General features: G+C 42.0%; 1 protein-coding gene across 3 annotated transcripts; it reads right to left on the minus strand.

The window, feature by feature from the left end:
- Nucleotides 1-11,266: 11,266 nt before the first annotated feature.
- Nucleotides 11,267-22,983, minus strand: MRPL19 (mitochondrial ribosomal protein L19). Of its 3 annotated transcripts, none has more exons than XM_061607526.1 (6): nucleotides 22,961-22,983; nucleotides 21,236-21,353; nucleotides 21,014-21,132; nucleotides 13,070-13,204; nucleotides 12,395-12,576; nucleotides 11,267-11,584 (listed from the first exon to the last, which is right to left on the minus strand). In XM_061607526.1, exons 2-6 carry the CDS (start codon nucleotides 21,271-21,273, stop codon nucleotides 11,357-11,359), a joined length of 702 nt encoding a protein of 233 aa, XP_061463510.1. In that variant the 5' UTR covers nucleotides 21,274-21,353; nucleotides 22,961-22,983; the 3' UTR covers nucleotides 11,267-11,356. The 3 variants fall into 3 exon arrangements, with proteins under 3 accessions (XP_061463510.1, XP_061463508.1, XP_061463509.1); XM_061607524.1 differs by lacking the exon at nucleotides 22,961-22,983 and adding an exon at nucleotides 22,360-22,503; XM_061607525.1 differs by lacking the exon at nucleotides 22,961-22,983 and adding an exon at nucleotides 22,344-22,432.
- Between the last annotated feature and the right edge of the window lie 779 nt (nucleotides 22,984-23,762).

The following is a 23,762-nucleotide window of genomic DNA, read 5'->3' on the forward strand; positions in this document are numbered from 1 at the left end:
GAGGAAGATCAGATGTTCTGACCTCAGGCACAAACTTTTTAACCAGGCAAAGTTCATCAAAAAGTCCATCAACAGCCGAAGCTCTCTGGGAGGTTTACAGTAACTAAAAACATTAAAAACAAATATACAAATTTAAAACACATCTTTTAAAAACAATTTAAAAAATTTAAAAAATTTAAAACAATTTATAAGCAAAAGTTATTATTAGACAAAAATTACTAAATAAATTGAATATGGTTTATCAACAATGAGCATTTGACAGCTTTTATAGTAGTGTCAGTCTCACAATTAACCAGTATAGTTGTCTAAACAAGTCTACCTTCTGAGACTTTTGGAACTACATCATGCAAGAGACAAAAGTAGGGCACATACATTGACCATGGTGGGGGATGCTGAAGCTGAACTCAACATTACTCTTCATTTAACATGGATTCCACCTAGTTTGGAGTATGGTGAAACTCAGTGGGATCACATGGCAGGTAAGTAAACTGACTCCTTCCTTCCCTGGTCAATGAACAAATTGTTCAAGAAGCAGTGTATCATCATGTTTTGGGATGTTTTATTACAATGCCCAATACTAAGGTTGTAACCATATGTAACAACTACTTTTGAATAAAAGTGGAGAGGATTGAGGTGTATGTCATCCTATGTGCTAGCCTGCAGACTTAAAGATGTACTTTTAACTCGCCAACAATTAACTTTAGACCAGAAAAATATTGTTCAATTTACTTTTTTATGGTTAAAGTATGTAGAAACCGCAATTAAAAAATAAGAAAAAAAGGGGTGGGGGAATGTTGCCAAAGCCATATTGCTCTAATAAAATTATGGCTCTATAAAAATGCAGCTTTCAAACAGGCCAGTTTCTTTCTGTTTTGATAATATTGAACATCTGACAGCTGGTAGTACACATGCTGTCATCATTCAGGGTTTGCAGACAGCAACAGATAACAGAAAGCTTTTTAAAAAAAAAAGAAGGGGAGAAGAAAACACAGACTATAGACTGTCTTGCAAAGTTTAATACATGAATTCAGATATGAAGCTAAAGTGGGGAATTCTACAGCCAGATTTAAATCTAACCTGGCAAGAAATAATTAAGTCCCTGGAGGATGGAAGCACTTAAAAACACACAGTAACACAAAGAGGAGAGAAGAACACAGGAGTCCTGCAGAAACAAATCCTTTCTGCCCTTAACTCTACTCTTCTTATGGCCCATGTATTTGTATGGAGGCAACCCCGAGCCAACAAATCCCCAATTTTAGTTTAAGGCAAGGGTCAAGCACAGTAATACCCCAAGAAACATGCTTTCACCACCACGGCTCAGCCCAGAAATGAAGAAGTAAAGACAGTATCGCCGAGCATGTGCAAATTTATTTCAATAAACAGCGCTTCAAGCACCTGAGATTAAGTTAAAGAGTTGCAGGTGCGAGAGTGTGACATCCAAACAGGCCCTCAAAGCCTTTCAGCACGCTTCCTTAACAGACGTAGCAGAAGTGGGCCGGTCAGCCTACCTCCGAACCGGCTGAATTAAGGAGGAGGAGCCGGCCCAGCCTGCCCTCCACGGCTCCTGCTGAGGCTGAGTCTGCAGGCCGCCGCGTCGGCCCTGTCTCGGCAGCGGTTGCTAGGAGACGGGCGTCGCGGCTTGTCAGCCTCAGCAGGAGCCGTGGAGGGCAGGCCGGGCCGGCTCCTTTTTAGCCCCAGAGCCGGTTCCTCTGCTCCGGAAAGGACGGCCGCCGGCTTCACCCCTCCTGCTGTGGGCACCCCTGGGCGGCAGCGGCCGCGATGGGCCCCCCAGCGGCGCCAACAGCAGGAGGGGTGAAGCGGCCGGCCGTCCTTTCTGGAGCTGGAGAACCGGCTGGACTAAGGAGGAGGAGCCGCCCCGGCCTGCCCTCCACGGCTCCTGCGCTGAGGCTGCCAGGCAGGCCGCAAGCCGCATGGGATGGGCCCCGGCCCCCGTCTTGGCCGGGGCTAAGAGGGAGCCGGCCCAGCCTGGGCTCCACTGCCACCCCACCACTCGCCTCAGTCCACCCACGGCAGCGGCTGCGGCTGCAGCTGCGATCGCGATCCCCCCCACCAGAGACTTCAGCAGCCTGAGCCCCAGGGCGGGGAACTGGCTCCGGGCCAGCCGGGGCTAAGAAAGACAGAGCCAGGCCGGCCCAGCCTAGCCTCCGCTGCTGCCACCGCTCGCCTCCACCCACCCATGGGCCATCAGATCACCCTCACACGCCCGGGCCCCGGCCACCTGTATGTTCTCTCTATGGGTGGTGGCGGGAGCGGGCAGGGGCTGCTGCTGGAGGAGTCCCTCCCTCACTGTGTCGGCTGCTCAAGTCCTGCCTGCGGCCTGCCTGCCTGAAATGGTAAAGAGCGGAAGTTGGCCAGCCGCAGCCCAACGTATGCGTGGTCAATCGCGCATGCGTGGCTGAGGGGGCCAATAAAAAGCTGGAGATCCACCTTTTAAATTGAAGTATAGCCGGAGGCCGGACACGGCCCCCTTTTGCCGGAGTCTCCGGCAGATTGCCGGAGACCTGGCAAGCCTAATTCCAAGGCCCACTGTTTTCCCCACCCTACAGTTGATTTTAGAGTGAGGGAGACGTTGGAAGCCTGGGCTAGAGAGGCACCTTGGCAGCCTTATGCTGATAGCCCTATTTCCCCAACTTTGCTTTTGGCTTGTTTTCAGGCCCTTAATGTTTTATGTCACTCTGATTTTCAGTGTCATCTGTTTAAGGCTGCATGCTCTTGGCATTTTATTGTACCTTCACAGTTAATGAGTTGGTGGCTGCTTCACTGGTCAACTAGGGCCTTGTTTTTCTGATGTTTTTTCTGTCTATTCCTGGCTGCGCAATTCAAAGACTGATCAGAGGGGAAGGGACTTGGTGGTTGAATTGGTGCCATGTGGAGTTACTGACCTTTGCCCTGTTCGGTATTTGGCTGCACATATTCTCCTTTGTGGGCAAAACCCTGGGGTTTAATGCAACATGAGGATCAGTCACCACTGACTCGTTTCCAATTTTGGGCCATGGTTGAGAAGGCCTTGGAGAGGGCTGAAGCTCTAGCCGGAAGCTTCGGCACACACTCCTTTCGTATAACTGCAGCCTCCAGTGTTCTATCTGTAGGCCTGGGAGACAGGTGTATCCAGGCCATTGAGAGATGGCAGACTGGGCCCTTTAAGAAATATATGCGGCCTTTCAATTAGCATGTTTTGTGTCTGTACATGAACCTCCATGCTTTGGGTCTGTAGTTAATTTTTTATTTTGTCTTTGCAGGCTTTGGCTGGAGTGCTGAGCCTAAGCGCATCCTGATTTGTGGCCACAGTACCATTTTCTGGGCCCTGCACAAGGGCTAGGGAGTCTGGCATTGGTTTGCAGCTTTGCCTTAGTTCAATTGCTTGCATCAGTTAGACCAGCAAGCGTGGCATGGTTTTGAGCCAGCTTCTCCTGGTCCTGCTTCAGCGGCTGCATGGTGGCTCCCACCTCAAGTCTCATTGGTTCACCTCAGAGACATTGACCTGGAGATGAGGAAGAGCTTGTCTATTTGCTTCCAGACTGAGTGGGAGTTCTCTTTCATTCAACCCGCCTTCCCAGGGGTCAGAATCCGGGCCAGCTCCAGACATGCCGGGGCCCTTGGGCAAAAGCCTGCCCCAGGCCCCAGCGCTCCCCTTCCGCGATTCACGCATGGTGAGAGCTTCGGAACTCCTCCATTCCCTTGCTTAACTTACCTTGTTCTGCGGTTGTGCATGCAGCGGTGCCCTTAAGAAAGATGGCAGCTGAGGTTTCCTTAAGGAGCTGAAGCCTCTGCCGCTATCTTGGTTCATCGCAGGGATGCAAGCACTGTATTAGTCTGCAACAAAACCAGTGTTATTCTGTAGGAAGCCTATTACATTTCACAGGGATTACTCCCAGATAAGTGTGGGTAGGCTTGCAGTAGGATAGTGACTGTGTCTGGTGATGTGTGCCTGCCTCGTCAACTTTGCTGGCAAATGCTGTCAATGCACTTTCAGAGGGAATCCCACTCAGGGACTCTTTTTCCATCCATCCCCTTCAACTTCCCCACCACTGTTTGACTTGATACCCTACCCCCGCCCTTTGGGTTGGATGCTGTCCTGAGTGAGTGTGTGACTGACAGTGACTAAGTGTCTGTGTCAAACAACCTCCCCTAATGTGTAGCTGCCCATACTAGTGCCTTTCTGTGAATGCAGCAAGCAGTCAAGCAATAGTAATCAGTGCTGCTGCTGTCCACGTTTGTCAGTTTAGAGAAGTGAGGGCATGACGCCACTCGTACCTATACAGTGCAGTTATATTCAATATCTCACACATAGCACCATAAAGAAGTTGCCTAAGCTGGACACAGTTAGGATGATTGCCTTGACAGCAGGCAAGGCATGCCATCCATGGGGGCACAACATATCAGAGGGGAAAGCATTCGGAGCAAGCTTGAATCTTAATCCTGTTTTATATCCAGTCATGTGAGTGAATATACTACATTTGGAACCGTGAGACCTGAACTTTGAGTTTTCCTTCACCAACACAGTCCATTTTCCTTTGGTGTTAAGGCAGATTGGATGAAATCCTATCCACATATCTAGTAAGTCCCACAGACTGGAATGGGACTTACTCCTACCAGGCAAGTTGGGATAGTATTACACGCTACCATAGAAAAGTGGGGATGGGAAAAAGCTTGCCGTTGTAATTTTTATTGTGCTCTCTGCCTGTCTACGGTTGTTATCAATATATAATCAGTTATCCCCCCTGCACCAGCCATGCATATCCCTCATCCAGCCACACAACAAAGGCATTTTTGCTTAGTTGTTTTTATTATTACAGTCAGTTTTCCTTTTGTGCCATGTTTGTGTCAGATTGCCTGAAATCATAGGAATGCCTGCTCAGGCACCTCTCACGGTCATCCAGGAAACAGTGTGGTATAAAGGGGAGACAGTCGATGCCACTGCCTACTTGCTCACTGGCACTCTGGTTGGCAAGCAAGATGGTGCTGATAGCAATGAATGATAGAGGAAAAGGAGGAGGAGAAGCAGCAGCGGTTGGCAACAATGGCCGTGACAGAGAGGGGTCCATGGAGGCGGGAGTGAACACAGCAGGTTAGCACTATGGATGAAGTGATTTATGGATCCACCCTACTTTTGCACCCAATGTACCCGTTAGAATAATGAATCAACAAGACTGTAGAGATTAATTTGTGGAGAAATGAAGGTTAATGCAGTTGGAAGATGAGAGAGAGAAAAATTGACCATGGGGCTGCATCCCTTTGTCATGGCTGGTGTTGGGCTTCCATGGGCAGGAAAATCTCAAAAGGCCCACTGGCCATGGGCCTCTTCTTTCTGCACACAAAGAGCCACCATCACAGAACTGGTCTGAACCAAGCAAGTGACCAGAGTCCAAATGAGTGCAACAATAGACAGAGGACAGTACCTCCATATGAAAGTTGTGTGTTGCCACAGAATGACCCCCAGGATTCAAGAAAGATGTAGAAGTTACACAAAGATGGACTATATTTGGACAAATTGAACATTAATGTTAACAGATATGTATAATGGTCTAAACAAAGTGACATGGATTGTTAAAATGATGAAATGAGCCCCAAGGGTAGCAAAAGGGGAGAGGCTAGTTACAAAGCCTTGTTTAAAGTGTCTCTTACTTGCTTCTATGAAGGGATACTTTATTGGTTGCTCACTCAGACTGTGGATTGCAGGTCTCTTTCTCTTGTGTAGCTCTCACTCTTTTAAACTCCTTTGCCTTTTGTGCATCTTGCAGTTCTCTCAACATATGTCTGATCTTCCCCTCATCTGCCTTGTGCTGATCCCAACACAGGGTGGAGCTCCCCCATAAGAAGCATAGTCCTTGCATGGTCTTGCTTCTGCTGCCTCATTCTCTTCTTCTACTTCCTTTATCCAATCATCTTTGATACTACTTTAAGAGATCTTGCTTGCCATCTAATGGCAGCTCACCAGAACACACTCATATAGTATACATACACAGCTCCTGATACAGATAAAATCATTTTATCAACTTGCTCTGAATGAAACCATCCTATTGACACCAAATTCATTTGGCCAATTTATCAATCCCTTTAATGCATTACCCCAACATCGTATTCTGTCCTCCTGTGAGAGGTTTATTCTCACATTGTCATAGCAGACAAATGACAAATTGCAACTTCAATGGGGTGCCTATGGATGAATCAATTCTACTTTAATTTACTTCATGATATACTTGTACAGAATCTTGCCATTCTATTTCACATTTAACATTCTTAATACATTTTTGCCAGATAGTGCACTTTCCCCACTCACTAACAGCATATCTACAATATTTAAACATACTGTCATATCAAATTCATCACTCTCCCCCTCCCCACTTAAGAACATTCCAGATTGTGGGGCTTGCTCTACTCCTTGGGCTCAAATTATTTCAGGAAGGTATGGGGAATTTACTTAGCTTGTTTAGGCTTGAAATGTTGGTATATGTTCCCTTTCTACAAAAACATAGTTGTTAAAGTCTCTTGGATTCTCTTCAGGAATTCTTCACACATTGATCCTTCGGGTGTCATCTTGATATGTTGTTCCTGTGGCTCCCCCCTCTGTTCACTTCTGTGGAGGCCCTCCTATGCCCCTGCACCAGACCTATAAAGGTATTTGCCTAGTTTCTAAAAGGCTTTAGGGTTAGGTGCCAGATGAGCCACCCTGAGGAAAGAGTTCCACAAGTGGAGCATGTCAACCAAGAAATTCCTCATCCCAAAGCATTTTCTTTCACTTCAACTGGTGGAGGCCCTTGGAGAAGAGCTCCTAAGAAGTTCTTAATATATGAGTAGATTGTTGTGAGAGAAAGCATCCCTTTAATATTCGAGTCCCAAGCCATATAGGGCTTTAACAATAATCACCAGCACTTTGAATTGTGTTTGGAAATAGCCTGGAAGCAGTGGAACCTTTTAAGCACTGATGAGATGTGTTTTGAATGCCCAGTCCCACTTAGTAGCCCAGTGGCTATGTTCTGAGCTAACTACAATTCTGAGCAGTCTTCAAAGAAACTCATTGTATAGTAATCTAATCTGGAGGTTACCAAAACATGGATAAGTCCAGTACGGGTTGCAGATGGTGCACTCCTGAAAGGTGCCCTTTGCTACTAAGGCCACTTGAGCTTCTAATGACAAGAGCTTCATGAATGAGCACTCTCAGACTGTGATCCTTCTCCCTGCACACTCTCCCTTTGTCGTTCTGGAGTCCCCTTGCATGGTCCCTTTCTAAGTCCCTTCAAAGCTCCTCTGTCCCAGCATCTGAGTATGATGTCCAACTGGAATATTCCTATCCCATACATCTTTAAACTTCTAACCATCTGCACCACCTTCTCATTGTCCTTAGAACACAAGATCATTTGTGTCATGTTCCTTTCACTGTTATTGGTGCATCAGTCATGGCACCATTAAGTGCAGGCATTCAGGCTCCTATGATCAACACAAGTGTCATCCAGGACACTCAAGCAAGCCACTCTCCAAAATATTAGAGCACTAAACATCCAAGTTTTGTAGCTTGGCAGTGTAACCACCTGGTAGGCCTCTTCACCACTTTTGTTCTTTTGCTACAGCTTCTCATCAAGTAAGATCAAAGCACATCAAACCAATACTCTGTGGTTTCAAAGCACAGCCAGCCTGAGCAGCCCAAGACATTTTGCTGCCTGAAATGGATTTGAAAATGGCACCTACCCACCCCCATCATATCAAGGTGGGCAAGTTATTTTGACACCTGGGGCAGCAAATACCAGAACTGCCTCTCCCTGGCAATAAAAATGCAAGGCTAAAAATTAAATAACTTAACTTCATGACACCACAAATCAGCTGCCAGCTCAACTCTAATGACAAGGCTGGTCCACAGGCTCTTATTTACCTATTAAAAGGGTATTCTAAAGCTCATGCACACATCAGGAGCCTGGGATCCTCTTAGCAGACTTAATCAGATTTTTTAGGTATTTCAGGACCTGGCACACAGATCAAATTCTATGGGTCTCCCAGTGTAGCTGCCACTGGATTGAACGGAAGTCCTCTAGCATCACATTCTGGAATCAGCAGTGGAGATAGCAATGGAATTTCCAACCCCATCCCACTCTCGAAACAGGTCATTCATCAGGGCATCCAAGGCTGATCAGTTCCCAAACCGTACCAGAACCAATGTTGAAATGGCTCCAGATGGTCCATATTCTCCAGAAACGTCTGCAATTGCTCTTCTACCACTCTCTCCACCACTTTACCCAAGAAGGGAGTATTCATAACCAGGCAGTAGTTATTGTAGACTGCAGGGTCAAGGGTGAGCTTCTTCAGGAGTGGACACACTACTGCTTAACCATTCTGTTGTGTAAAGATGCATTCGTTACACACTGGACCCACACAGTCAGCCCCCCCAAACTTGCTTTCACCAGTTAGGATGGACAGGGATTCCTGGCATCATTCAAGAGTGTTGTCGACATCCTCAGGGCACAGAAACTGACACTGATCCCATAAAATACGGGAAGGCATGGCACTGAACACCTTGACTGGGCTTTCAAAAATTTCTGTGTCTAAAGTACTACAGAGCTGAGCAACTTTGAAATGCTGTGCAAAGTGTCCATAGCATACTACTGAGTGCTCCAGAGGGCCACCCACCACTTTTGGTACAGCTAGTTCCAGACCACCCAGAATAACTCTGCTAGACAGCTCTCTGAGAATGCAATGCTGGCAGCAAAGTAATTCTTTGCTGCCTTTACCACTTGGAAGGCAGAGTTGTGTGACCCAAGAAGAGTTCAGTCAGCTTCAGAGAGAGCTTTCCATCATCTGTGCTCCGGCCTGTTTCATTGCCCACAACTCCCACACAGAGCAGACTGCAGTAACCAAACCTGAAAATAACCAAGGGATAGATAACTCTGAAAAGGTTTTCTTTTTCCAGAAGAGCACACAAATGGCCCACCAACTGGAGCTGAGGAAAGGCACTACTGCCCATAGGTTCCACTTGCACATCCATAGGCAGAGCTGGATTTAATAACTCTTCCAAGCTGCAATCCTGATCCTCAGGAGGGGTCGCAGTCTTATCAAGTTTTCATCAAGAACAGGTCAAACACCAACCACAAGATCAGATGAACCATCTATTATTAGCAACTCCATTTTGTCTGAATTGAGTACATTAGCCTTTCTTCAATTCATTACTGACATCAGGAACCTGTTTAGATTGTGCATAGTCACATCTGAATTAAGATGAAAAGGATTCATCAGTATACTGATGGAACCTCACCTCAGCCCCCCACCAAACTCCCCAATTTCTCCAAGCAGCTTTGTGGAGATGTTAAACAGCACAGAAGACATGATGTAACCCTGTGCCAACATCTTGAAAAAATGCCAATGTGGAGTAGAGATCTCCCAGTACCATCTTCTGAATCCTATATTCCCAGTAGCATTGAAATCACTGAATACCTCCAATTTCCATCTTAGACAGATGACACTGAAGAATACCATGATCATTGGGGCTGAAAGCTGCTGAGAGGTTTAGGAGAATCAACAGTCTTCTAGAAAACACAGTCAGTAAGGGTGACCAAGTCAGTTTCTGTTCCAAAACCAGGCCATGATCCATGTCACCTGGACTCCGTCTTCTTCACCAACACAACCACATTACAAATGACAAATACCCACAAAAGGGAGTATTTGCAGTTGGGTAACAGACAAATCTGGGCCCAAAGGAAGGTTTTTTTAAAAAAGGAGAGGGCCATAATTGCGTCTTTCAGAATCCTGGGATTATTCCATTAGCAAGGAGTTTGCTCCCTCCTGGCCCCAGTTGTCAAATCCCTCTCAGCTTGAATGTTATTAATCATGATGGGCAAAAGCTGGGCAAGAATGCAGAATTTACATTTGGACTATGAAGCTCTGCTGTCCACCCAATTATACTGGCTTCAAACTCAAAGCAGATTCTGCATTACATATAATCTATAAAGGGAATTTAGCGGCAAGCCAATAAGGGAAAGCATGTGGGAGATAGAAGCTGTTCCTCTGGCAAGCAGCACTTGCCAGTAACACCCTACGAATTGAACTGCAGCTGCTTCGGTAAAGCACACCAGTAGTCTGAAAGAGTTAAAATGCAATCGTATATGTAGAATTAACGCTACAATAAGGCAAGTTATTAAAATCAACATGACACAATTAGTTTCCTGTGTTTATACCCAAACCGATTAACAATTTGTTCTTTATTATATAGTGTACTTGATCTTATTTTTGTATGTTTTTTTAGTGTATAATTTATTATATGCTACATACTGTAGTCACATCAGTGTCCATTGATTTTTTCTCTTCCCTTGCTTTAATTTGCTTACTCTCAAAAACAGCTGCTCAAAGTGAATCTTCAGATTATTTTACAATTTTCTTTTGGTATACAATCATGGAACTGGTTAGCTGCCTTGCAGCTTCATGTACACACAGATGATATGAGGTTTCTCAGTGTGGTTTCTGACAATAGCTGTGATCCCTATGGGAAGTAGTATTCTAAAGTACTATATGTGACTTTTTATACTACTGAGCCCTGCGGCATGCACCATTCTTACTGATATACTATTGAATGAGGCTGCTAATTAATAGCAGGGAGGTTCCAGACAGTAAAGTATAATATGTTAGCTCCTCTTCAGTGGAGAACCCTCTTTACTAATATACAGCTGTAGTGAGGCAACTTCAACACCTTATTTCTTCTTCCTCCAACTCACTGTTAGTGTTAGAAATTAAACTGTACATGAAACAGAAGCTGAATTTGACAAGATTCAAAGAGAATGAACAAATCCAATGCCTCAGAGAAAGGATACCCAAATATCTGCTTTCAAAGTCTCTAGGAAGAACGGTCTCAAATTTTTCCCAGTATAACAGGTAAACGGTTACAATCTTCACTGTCATCTTCATCTTTACAAATTAAAATCTTTTATCTTACCTGGGCCCAGAACCTCAAGCTTTAGATGACAACAGCCTCTATTATCAGTTTTTACATTCTACTAGCCTTTTCATATTTCCATCTAAAGCTCATCCATATAAGTTAGTCAACATATCACTGTAGAGCTAGACTTGAATTCCATATCTAACTCTACTTGTTTCTTATCACCCTTATGTTAATAGATGTAAGGCATGCAAAATACTTTTATAAGTCCAAAGTCAGTCCCTGTCTTCGTTTCTTGATCATCTTATCAAACACAAGATGAACTTATAGAATATATAAAGCAAATAGAAACAGCTGGTGTTGTAAATATACAGATGCAAAAACTAACAGTTTGAAAAGCATTCATATGTATGTTTATTATTCAACATTATGAAATAATATGCTAAAATTAATGGTGGTGGTCTTTTCAGGTAAAGTGTTCTATACCTTTTTTCCCAGCTCTTCATTCACTTCTGCCCAGATTTTTTTTTCAATTTCTGATGTATCATACTCTTTCATCATATCAAATTTTCTCCAAGGCATTTGCCATTTTTTTATTCTTGCTTTGTCTTTTTCATGAAGATATAAGTCAAAGTTAATGCCCTGGATATTGAATTTTGGATGTTCCCAGTGTTTTGACCAGGGTCTAGGTTTCATTCCGACCGTCATCTAGTGTAATTGAAAGTAAAGTATGTCAGATCAAATATTTGGTATTCCAGTGAGTCTTTTTTCCTTTAGTTTTATGTATTCCATGCACTCATAATTACTTTCCATCTATACCTGCTTAGCTTTAGTAATGCTACATATTCAGATGCTCCCCAACGATTTGCTGGGTTTCTTTTTGACTTCAGACTACTTATGCTCACATTCTCATGACATTTTAGCACCTTTAGCAAGAATATTTTGGAACTACATTTTAAAGGCAATTCCCATCTTTTTCCTGGTCATGCCAGTGCATATAAATTAACACCTTCTTTATTCTGTATGGTTACATAATTCTATCGAGGACAAAGGTATGTAGCAAAGGCAGCCCTTAAAAAGATATTATAGAAGAACTACCTACTAATATCAATTAACTGTAGATCTCAACACTGATATCCAAGCCTGGTGACAAGTAGCTAGAAACCTTATTCTTCAAGTACACTCTATGTTAGAGCTCTAAGACAGCCACCATCAAAAGATAACCTTTTCAGGCTTCTCAGGAGTTCGAAAAAGCTCTATTTTGTAATTGCTTGCTAGCAATAAGAAACCATTGTTCTCTTTTGCTATGAGTAAGGTCTAAAGCAGTTAGCCATCTATAGTGTAAGGTACTGACCAAAGGGCAGAGACCAATTCCCCCGAAGTAGTGGCCTTTTGTGGACTGCCAATATCACAGCACCACAGCAAATTAATCGTGCTATGCAACCACTTCACATTGCAAAATGATATTCCAGCATAACTAGTTACAAAACACAAGCTTCAGTTATTCCTTGCGATTACCTTGTTAACAGGAACTTCTTCATTAACTGAGAGTGGTACAGCCTTCATGTTAATATCAACAGTGCTGTACTCTGGAAGAGCATCTCGTAAATACATAAGGTTATCATCCAATCTCTTCTCCAGTTTCAGTACCTTGATCTCTTGGATTAGAGGATTGTATAGTTCATAACAAATTTCAATACCTTAAATGGAAAATTATTTAACAATTGTCATATCAGTACAAAAAATGAAATTATGAAAAAGGGTAACAATACTCTGTTATGACTGACTTTGGTTGGTAGAAGAATTACAAACTTTGGAGTTACACAGCACTTGGGGCTCACAGAATGAATAGATTGCTATAAAGATGTTCAACACTTCATATAACAGTCTCAACTTTTCTTTGAATGGATCTGGAATACAATACAGCCTTTTAATTTAACATTTTAGATGTCGAAATCCAGTGTTTTTCTGCATACAACATCATGCCAGCTTAATTAGTCCTTGATAACATTTTGTTTATTTGCTTGAAACTGAATGGCTTGAGGCCATCCAATGAAGGTATACTATACTGGAATACATTTTCATCACATCCACATAATATGCCTGAAAAGCAGCTGAAGCCAATATTAATTTTCAGCATTTCCCTCAGCCAAACTGAAAAAAGTGAAGATGTACATTCAAATATGTACCCACCCTGTCCTTCTATTATATTACGAAGTATGAAGGTTGCACCAAGTCCTTTTCCTGATCGCTGGATACAAAGTCCAACAAAAGTGCTGCTCTTTCCACTAGCATACGGATCTGCAGCAGAAACAGCAAGAATACTTCCTGCCAGAAAAGAAAGAAACTATTTAAAATCTAAACCACCTCAGTACATTCAGACTCACGGACAGAGACAGTAAGGATAACATAAAATCAAACTTAGGTTAGTACATTAATAAGTATGACATTTTACCATTGTTTACCATGATACTTATTTAACATCAGCAATCAAGATGAGTCCAATTTTAATATCATGAATAAAATTTATATCCCTTCCTTCCTTCCAAAAGGAGCCCAGGACAGCAGACAACTGATAAAATAATAAAAGTGTTGATAAAAATCAATGATTTTTTAAAAATAAAAATTGGATTTTAAAAAATTTAAATCAGGTTAAAATGTCAAAGATCAAAATTTACTTAAAACAATTAGTAAAAAAAGAGCCTAGGTCAAAAATGTCATTATGAATACTAATTATACAACTTCTAATTATATTCTATGAATACAGCAGTTTATGGAGATGGGAGATAACCTGATCAGTCCTATTCTGCAGGTGATATACATGAAGTGCACTCCCCCTCTCAAAGCCTTGCCTCTAAGTACAAAGATAGAGAAGGTCAATGAATAGAATATTCGGGGACATGGAGCAGATCTGAACAAGGAGGAGACCACTGAAGTGGTAATCCAGCTCTTAACAGCAGTAATCTGTTCTGCAGGTGTAGAGAGAATTGTTTCTTCCTTTGGACTAATTCATTCTAAATTGAGAAATAAGTTGGGAACTGAAAAAGCAGGAAAGCTTGTATTTCTTTTCCAGACAATGAACAAGGAAGACAAAGGTGAAGAAGATGAACTTAACTGTACCACACATTATTTTAAGTTTCTCATTTTGACTTGGCTGAAATTGCCTAATTTTGTTTTTTTTAATTACATTATCCTAAAAACTGAAACAGTTATTCAAAAATCCATGTGCATGTTGTTGTCTGTTGAAGAAGAAAACTAACTAGAAGAATAAACCACCTTATTAGTACAATTTCAAAGTCTGTTTGGTGGTGGTGATTCTGGCACATTATGACAAAAACAACCTGATTAACTGAACAGTTGGAGGTGGTTCATCACCTGAATAACTTCGTAAGTTCATTCTGCTTTAATACTAGTATGACCAAATTATCATCCCATTTTTGATGAAAATTAATCTGTAAACAATTCAAATTAATTGCTTAATGTGGACCTACCTTCTAATGAAACATCTCTGAATATGTGTTAAAGTTATATTAAACGATAATGTACTTCTACTAATAATGATTACTAGTAATTTAAACTGTGATTTAAATAATTAAAATCAAGTCCTTCAGAAAAATCATGATTTAAATCAATTTCATTTAAATCAAATCACCCATACAATAAAAGCATCTTACAAACAAAACATCTTAAAAACAATCACAATACAGATGCGGACTGCGATAAGGTGTCTACTTAAAAGGCTTGTTGAGCAAGGAAGGTCTTCAGTAGGTGCTGAAAAGACAAAAGAGATGGTGCTTATCTAATATTTAAAGGGAGTGAATTCCAAAGGGTAGGTACCACAACACCAAAGGCCCGATTCCTATGTTGTGCAAAATGGACCTTCTGATGATATCTGTGGGAGGACCTCACCTACAGAGCGCAATGATCGACTGGGTATATAAGGGATGAAATGATCTTTCAGGTATCCTGGTCTCAAGTTGTTTGGGGTTTGTAGATCAAAACCAGCCCCTTGAACTTAGTCCAGTAGCTAATTGGCAGTCAGTGCTTCTTTCAGCAGTGGGTTAAAATGTTGGCGATATCTTGTCTCAGTGAGCAATTGAGATGCCACATTTCACACTAGGTGCAGCTTCCAAACCAACCTCAAGGGCAGCTTTACGTAGAGCTCATTGCAGTAATCCAGCCTAGAGGTTACCAGTGCATGGACCACAGTGGTCAGGCTATCCCGGTCCAGAAATGGCCGCAGCTGTCTTACCAGCTGAAGCTGGTAAAAGGCCCTCCTAGCCGCTGAGGTCACCTGGGCCTCTAGAGACAAAGATGGATCCAGGAGCACCCCCAGACTATGAACCTGCTCTTTCAGGGGAAGTACAGCACCATCCAAAGCAGGCAAGTGACCAGTTATTTGGATTTGGGAACCACCTAACCACAGTGCCTTTGCACACTGAATGTTTTTGGCATACTGTAATGTTTGCTTTGTAGCAGTGTTTATTTTATTGTTTCAATAGTACACCCAACTTTCTAAAAAAGGAAATTCTAAAGGCACAATTGCAAAAGATTCCAATAAGGAACAAGGGGGAAGGCAGCAGAAGAGCAAAAGAGCACTTATGGTTCCTTCTCAGACTGGGAGGAGATAACAAGCAGGGTACCACAGGACTTGGTCCTGGGCCCAGTGCTCTTCAACAGTTTTATTCATGATTCAGATGAGGAAATGTAGGGAATGCTTATCAAATCTGCAGATGATACAAAATTGGGAGGGAAAGCTAATACCTTGGAAGACATAAACAAAATTCAAAGTGATCTTGAAAGACTGGAGGATTGGACTGAAAACAACAGAATGAAATTTAACAGGGATAAGTGCAAAGTTCTACATTTAGGAAAAAGAAACCAAATGCAAAGTTATAAGATGAGGGATACTTGGCTCAGCAATACTATATGTGAGAAGGATCTTGGAATTGTTGTTGATTACAACCTGAATATGAACCAACAGTGTGATGTGGCTGCAAAAAAGGCATATGCTATTTTAGGCTGCATTAACAGAAGTATAGTTTCCAAAATGCGTGAAGTATTAGTTCCCCTCTATTCAGCACCAGTTAGGCCTCATCTTGTTCTGGTCTCCACACTTCAAGAAGGATGCAGACAAACTGGAACAGGTTCAGAGGAGGGCAACGAGGATGATCAGGGGACTGGAAACAAAGCCCTACGAGGAGACACTGAAAGAACTGGGCATGTTTAGCATTGAGAAGATTGAGGAGAGATATACCACTCTTCAAGTACTTAAAAGGTTATCATGCAGAAGAGGGCCAGGATCTCTTCTCGATCATCCCAGAGTGCAGCACATGGAATAATGGGCTCAAGTTACAGGAAGCCAGATTTTGGCTGAACATCAGGAAAAGCTTCCTGTTAGAGCGGTAGGACAATGGCACCAATTACCTAGAGAGGTGGTGGGCTCTCCAACACTGGGGGCATTCAAAAGGCAGCTGGTCAGGTATGCTTTAAGTTGGATTCCTGCATTGAGGAGGGGGTTGGGCTTGATAGCCTCATAGACCCCTTCCAATTCTACTATTCTGTGATCCTATAATGCAGTCATACAGTTATGGAGCAAACTTTAACAGGCAGTGAGACAAAGTTTTCTTATTCCTAAAAAGCTTCATGTGTCATCTTTTTTCACTAAAACATGCTCAAGAAGATAGCAGAGACAAATATTGTGCACCGTGCTGGGGAGCTGCATGTAATTAAGAGACAAGCAATGGTTCCCTCAGTGTAAGTGGCTAGCCAGATCCACAATTCAAGCCAGCCTATAATATATGTTCATGGGCTGAGATTTGTTTGCTTTTCTGAAGTTCTCTGTCAGTGACATTTTTGTATTTAGCTGCAAAACTGTACCAAAATGTCAACCAAATCAATCACATCCATGCCAACATACAATTTGGCCTGAAGAAACATTCTTCCACAAGAGGTATTTGACAAGTCCAGTCGCCTCTGTACATGAAAGCATACTAATAAGGAATACTCAACATGCACCTAAAGCTCCTTTATCTGGCTGTGCAGCTTGCGGACTCCTCCTTTTCTAAAGGCTGCCTGCAATACGTCACTGAACTTACCATTACACAAAACTGCTCATTTGATGTAGTAACTAGCTTTAAATAATCCTTGATTGGCCAGCTTTTGTTCACAAGAGCCAAGCAGCCATACCTCTGCCTTTGTGTACAGCCACTTCCTCACCTTATATAAGGAATGTATATCCTACTTTGACATGGGTCCTCAAAAGCAACTCACAACTTTCTAAATTATAATATAATAATTATCTTTTGAAACAAACATTAAAAATACTAGTTTAAAAACCCAAAATATCTCAGCAAAGGGTTGAGGGGGCTGCTGTTCAAAGGTCTGCCTAAACAAGAATCTAGCAGACTGCCACAACTAAAGGGGCCATTACAATAGCCCTATTCCTGGTTGCGATCAATCTTATTTCTGATAGCGGGGGCATTAGCAAGAAACCCTCATATCCTAATTTCAGTGTTTTTTTAAAGGGGCAGGGGAGGGAAAAGTCAAACCTGGCAGGAAGATGATTGGTGTTTAGAGTTGACCAACAAGAAGGCAACATTCGCTTGTATTATATTAAATTCAGTTAATGGATTCCACACAATTTACTGGTCTTCTTCTCCCTCCTTGCCCCCGCTTCTACGTTGGTCTACTTTTTCCTTGGTTATCATTTCCCCCCCGTATGCTAGATTCAATGTCCATTATAAAACTCTTTCCTAAGATTAGTATTTTCACCTTTTAATAAGTACCTAAAATGAATACATACATTCTTTATTGTGACTTTTAGCCATAGGCCTTATGCACATATACATAAAAAAATATATTTTTAAAAGATCAAAGGATTATGAAAGAAAAAACGACAGATAGCTATATCAAACCAGGGATTTTGTGACAAAGGACTCTCAGTTTTTGAGCGGCCAGAGCGAAATTAGCAACTGCCTGGGACATTAAGTTAGAATTATCCGATAAAAGCATGTTTACCTTCTCCCTATCAGAGCAGGGCGCTAAATAATCTAAAAAATACAGTAAAAACTTTCGTCTGGGGTCCTCGTAGAGAGGGCAGTAAAGTAGATAGTGAGCTATCTCCTCTACTGCCTTACAGCCATATATGCAGTGGCGTTGAGCCACTGGGATGCCACTGTATCGGCCTTCTAGGTAGGCTGTAGGCATGGCCTGAAAACGAAGAGCAGTAAACGCTCTTCTGATATTGGCTCTGTCGAGTGTGTCCAAATAGTTGGACATAGAATGATTGAGTTTAAAACAAGGGCACCAAGATGAAAAGGGGGCCGTCGCTATAGACATCCGGTCCTGGCTGGCGTCACTTTCAAAAATCCAATTTCGAAGTGCGACTCTGCTTAGTTCCGTCAGTTTGGTTTGGGGAAGATCATATTTGGAGAGTATCCTCTGACATTCTGTAGCCCATCCACCGGTCTGCATTTGTTCGTGCCAACACTGTTTGGCCAAGGTTGAGTTTTCCATATTAAAGATTCTGAGCCAGTATCGTAAATATGCTAAGTCAATGCGAGCTGCAATAGAAGGTAAGCCAAGCTCAGCTCTAAGATGGGCAGAAGGGGTCCCCATTGGGAGACCTAACACTTGTCTCATGAACATATTTTGTGTAGGTTCTAAGCTGGTGCTGGCGGTAGTTCCCCACAGCTCTGCTCCATATAAAATCTTTGGGAGTATTTTAGTTTTTAATATTTTTATCATGGGGAGGATAAGTTGTCCTCCTTGGTTGAAAAAAAAACCTTTTGGCAAGACCCAGGGCTTGGGAACCAGCTATTGTCGATGCCTTTATCTGCGGGACCCAAGAAAGTCTATTAGATAGGTGAATTCCAAGATATTTGAAAGTGGAAACCTGCTCAATGGGGGCCCTGTTTAATGACCAGTTGTTCTTGGCGTTCATAAATTTGCCACATACCATAATTTTGGACTTAGATTGATTTATCCTTAGATTCTGGGTGGCAATATTCCTCTAATTTTAAGATCATTCGTTTGAGGCCAATTTTTGTTAGAGAGCATAGGGCCGCGTCATCGGCATATAAAAGGATGGAGATCTTTTTGGCCCCTATAGAGGGGGGGAAAGAAGGTGGGCGATGATAGTGCCTCTACCATATCATTTATGAAAAAATTAAATAAAAAGGGGGCTAATAAGCAGCCCTGTTTCACCCCTCTATACACTGGGATTTTAGATGACAGGGTGCCATTGTTGTCTATGCGCACCTGGATCGCATTGGCTTGATGGAGGGCTCTAATCAGCCAGAGCAACCTTTGGTTGATGTTTGTTTGGGCCAGTTTCTGCCATAAAAGCCCTCTGTCTACTGTGTCAAAGGCCGCAGTAAAATCAACAAATGCAATATATAAGGATGGCCACGCTTTAGCTCTTGTTTTGCTTATTAGGTGATGCAGAATAAAAGCCTGGTCAACAGTGCTTCTGTTGGATCTAAAACCTGCCTGTTCTTCATGTATTATCAGGTTAGATTGCTCCCATTCAGTAAAATGAATACAGAGCAAAGACTTGTAAAATGTATAGATACTGATAACTTCAGGACAGCTGATCATGGGGTTTTTTTCTCTTTGATGAAATTTGTGTGGAATTTGTTTGATCTAAGAGTAGAAACTATGGATGCCATTGAAACGGCTACTTATTTTGTGGCAATGATATTTTAATGTGTTATATAAATTATGGGATCCCTCATGGTACCATCTTGTCTCCAATGCGCTTTTTTTTTTGTCCTCAACTATTTTTAACATCTACTTGAAGCCAATTGGGAATGGTCATTAGACGATTTGGAGCAAGATGTCATCAATATGCTGACGAAACTCAGCTCTACATCTGAATCAGGTGAGGTTGTGCAAGTCCTGGACCAATGTCTGGAGTTGCTGATGGGCTACACGAGGGCCAATAAACTGAAGTTGAATCCTAGTAACACATAAGTCCTACAGGTAAGTGGTTTCCAAATCCAGGAACTTGGCTGGCTGGCTGTTCTTGACTGGGCTGTACTCTCCCCAAAGGAGCACATACATAGTTAGATCCATTTCTGTCACTGGAGGCAGAAGTATCCTCAGTGGCTAAGAATGTTTTCTTTTAGCTTTGGATGGTACACCAACTATGGTTGTTCCTAGACAGGGATAGTTTGGCTACCGTGGTGCAAGTCTTGGTAACCTCTAGACTGGACTACTGCAATGCTCTATATGAAGCTACCCACATTCAGAAATTGCAGCTAGTGCAGAATGCTGCAGCCCAAATTTTAGCTGGAACTCTTCCACATCAGCATATTACACTGATGCTGAAAAGTCTGCACTGGCAGCCAGTACATTGCCAAGCTAAGTTAAAGGTCTTACTGACAAAGTATAAAGCCCTAAACAGATTAGGACAAGGGTATCTGAAGGACCGCTTTGTCCTTTATACACCAGTCAGCTTGCTGCAATCATCTGGAAAAGCCCTCCTGACTATCCCACAGTTATCACATATTTGTTTAGTTTCTATGTAAACTAAAACTTTTCACATTGTGGCACCAGTACTTTGAAAGACTGTTCCTATTGAAATCAGACAGGCACCTACAATTCTGATATTTTTCTGCCTGCTGAAAACATTTGTTTTGCCGTGAGTTTTAAATAATTAATTTGATTCAGTGTTGGTCATTTGTTCTGCATCCTATGATTTTATAGTTTTATGATGTTTTAATGATTTTATTGTCCACAGCCATATTTTTTAAAGAGTTGATGGTTTAGAAATATTTATAGATAAATTTCATTTTCAGAAAGAGCAACATAATACAGCTCAAGTTATGCACTTTTTAATATGAACACTCTGCAAAGTTATAAAGACTCTTTTAAAATAGTAATTTTCATCATGTCATTTTTGCAAGAGCAAATTTCTGCCTAAACTGCTTGGGTACTGGTAAAATTCAAAAGGATTTATAGTCCATATAGCCAAGTACAGAATACCTCTAGACTGAACAGTCGCTTTGTTAAGATATATGGGAATGTCTCTTAAAATCAAGATACAATTCTATTGGTATCAAATTCACCATTATTTTTGCAACATAACCAACACTACATTAGGTCAAATAACACTTTAGACATGCTACTGACCAACGTAGAACTCTGGAATGTTCACTGCTTTTCTCCTCTGCATCATGTCGCTTCTCTCAAGGTAGAACTTTAAAGCATTTGTTCTCTGCCGAGGAGGGATGAATTCAGGACTCAAGAATCTGTCAGACACACACATAACATTATCAACATAATAGCAAGTGGTGTGTTGCTATTATAAGAAGAAATAAGGTATAGCTGAATATAAAGTGAAAATTATGTTACCGTCTCTCTGTTACTTGGAATTTTGATTCATCAACCATGACTGGCTTTGGAGGTGGCTTAAATTTTTCTGGTTCTCCATCTTTAGAGTTGAGGCATCCCACTGAGAAAGAAAGGTATCCTTCAACAGATAAAATACGGTTAAAATGTAGCTGGAAATTAATCAAAGAGTTCTGTAATTCTCTTTTAGTTTTGTGTTAGAGCAAAACAGCCTTGCACTACAGTCCTATGCAAATCTTTGAAAAGATTATCAAGTTCAGTTTGAGTTATGCCCAAGTGTGCGTAGGACTGCAGCCTAACTGACATATTAACTAGCTGCTGGGAGCTGTTCATTTAAGAATCTATTACTGTTGAGTATTTGAAACCGCAATTCATACAAATAGGAAAAACCAAGAGTTGTACGGCACCATAAGATTTTGGCATAAGGTTTTGTGAATAAAAACTACTTTTATCAGATCTTCCCGCAACACTCTGACCCAGGAGCAGCTAACGTATGGCCCTCCAGATGTTGCTGGCCTCCAGATTCCCACAAGCCCTTACCAGCATGGCCGAAAGTCAGAGCAGCATCTAGAGAGCCACAGGTTAGCCAACTCTGCTGTAACCACTACATCACACTGGCATTAACTGTTATCCTCTGTAGGTAGGTGTGACACACACAAGGACATTGAGGGGTAAAACAGAAACAGCAAAGTCTGATGGAAATGAAATGTAAAAAAATACAATTTGAGACAATTATGTTAAAGCGTGGAGGGATGCAAAATATGTACTTGTAGTGCATGTGGTGGTGACCGAGCTCAGAGTACAACAAAGAGATTACATTCAGACTTAACGCTAAATTATGGGAACGAGCCTGCGTGAATTTGAGCTCTCACGCTCCCCTCCGCCTTTAGATTAAATAAGATTTCAGGGTCCTGTATATAAAAAAACAGAACGTGAACATTCACCGGAGAGCGATTTCAACTATACTACTTCATTTTTTCCCTATTTTCTCTTCCAGAAGCCTTAACAGCAGAGCAACAGAACATGCACGAAAGCGTAATCATTCTCAGGCAGAACAGAGATTTTGAATAAATACTACTCCACACGGAGAGAGAGAATCTGTCATAACTACCTTCCCTTGCACTTACTGCAACGCACGCCAAGTACCACCGTGAGCGTCCTGTAAGAAGCGGCCATTATGATCACTTCACTAGCAACAAGAGAGCATGCGCATGAGTTGCATACAGCTACGGCAGCCCCAGCAAGACAATTTTAATTCAAGCACAGACCGACTCACGCCTAAAATCTTTTAAGCAAGCTGGGAAGAATGCTTAGTGCCTGGAGTTTAAATTGGTAGAACGTGCTCAAACACAGAGATATTAATCCCGTCAGTTTCCGATTTCAAACTAACGTTTTTTCTTCCTACAAACGGAACTGAAAGATGCTGGAGCAATCCAAGATTTTACTTTACTGTGTCTGAGCAGCTTAGCTGGTATCACCTCAAAAAAAACACAAAATAAACCAAAAAAAGACTGGAGTCTATGTGAAAAAAAAGTTTTTTTCCCGGTTTTGGAACTTTTACACCATACAAATCAATCGAGCACGAGATTTACAATTGGTTGCTGGATTTGCCTTGGGAGGGGTGATGAAGGGGCAATGTAAATAAATTGCAACAAATAATGTTTTTTATGGAGGAGTTTTAGTTTGAAATTCAAAGCAGCCAATTTGCAATAGACAATAATTGCTTACCTCTGTAGCAATCTTTACACTACATCCACAGTAGTCCCCAGTGAGGTCCTCACCTGCAAAGTGTAGTGATCAACTAGGTATATAAGGGGTAAGATGATCTGTCAGGTATTCTTATGCTGTTTATTGCAAGGGATGGATCATGTTTCATACAATGTGCAACATCTGTTGCAGCTTCTTGCAATAAGTTTCATAATTACCTGGAGGCAGGAGCAGAAGCACTGAAATACTGTGTCCCAAATCCCCATCTCTCTGTGCCACTTCAGAAGGATACAATGGTCAACAGTATCAAAAGCCACTGAGTAGTCGAGAACAAACAGGGTAGTTCTTTCCTGACAAATATCAACCAAGGCAATCAAGGTTGAAACCACCTTGGCCTGATTTGAAGTGGGATTGAAATTAATTCAGATAATCACTTTCCTTCAGACATGCTTCAAGCTGGGTCACCACTGCCCTCTCAACCACCTTGCCCCAAAAGGGGATATTTGCACTGGGCAATAGTTCTATGTCCAGGGAAGTTCTCTTAAGGAAGGGAAACACACTCTCTTTCAAGGTCAACAATTCCTTCCTCTCCCCCAATGAAACATTAATCATTCCCTGGACCCAACCAGTCAATCCCCTATGTCAGCTGTAACTCCAAGAAACCAAGATCGGCAGGGGTCAAAGGAGATATTCCTCAAGAGCACCTATATTTCCAGCCCATTCTTTACTAGGGACTAGGAATTTGAGTCTCTCTAGATGTTCTTGGACTCCCATTAGCCCCAGCCAGCATGGACAATAGTCAGGGATAATAGAAGCTGTAATC

The sequence above is a fragment of the Rhineura floridana genome, chromosome 2 (assembly GCF_030035675.1).
Source record: "Rhineura floridana isolate rRhiFlo1 chromosome 2, rRhiFlo1.hap2, whole genome shotgun sequence".
NCBI lineage: Eukaryota > Metazoa > Chordata > Lepidosauria > Squamata > Rhineuridae > Rhineura > Rhineura floridana.

What these genes read in the sequence shown, in the direction of transcription:
- MRPL19 (XM_061607524.1), bottom strand. Translation starts at nt 22,408, where the DNA reads ATGGCCGCTTCTTACAGGACGCTCACGGTGGTACTTGGCGTGCGTTGC. An exon ending in CATTCCAGAGTTCTACGTTG is followed by an intron (nt 13,205 to 21,013) that starts GTCAGTAGCATG and finishes CTTTTCTGGCAG; the next exon opens with GAAGTATTCTTGCTGTTTCT. An exon ending in AAGAAGTTCCTGTTAACAAG is followed by an intron (nt 11,585 to 12,394) that starts GTAATCGCAAGG and finishes CAATTACACTAG; the next exon opens with ATGACGGTCGGAATGAAACC.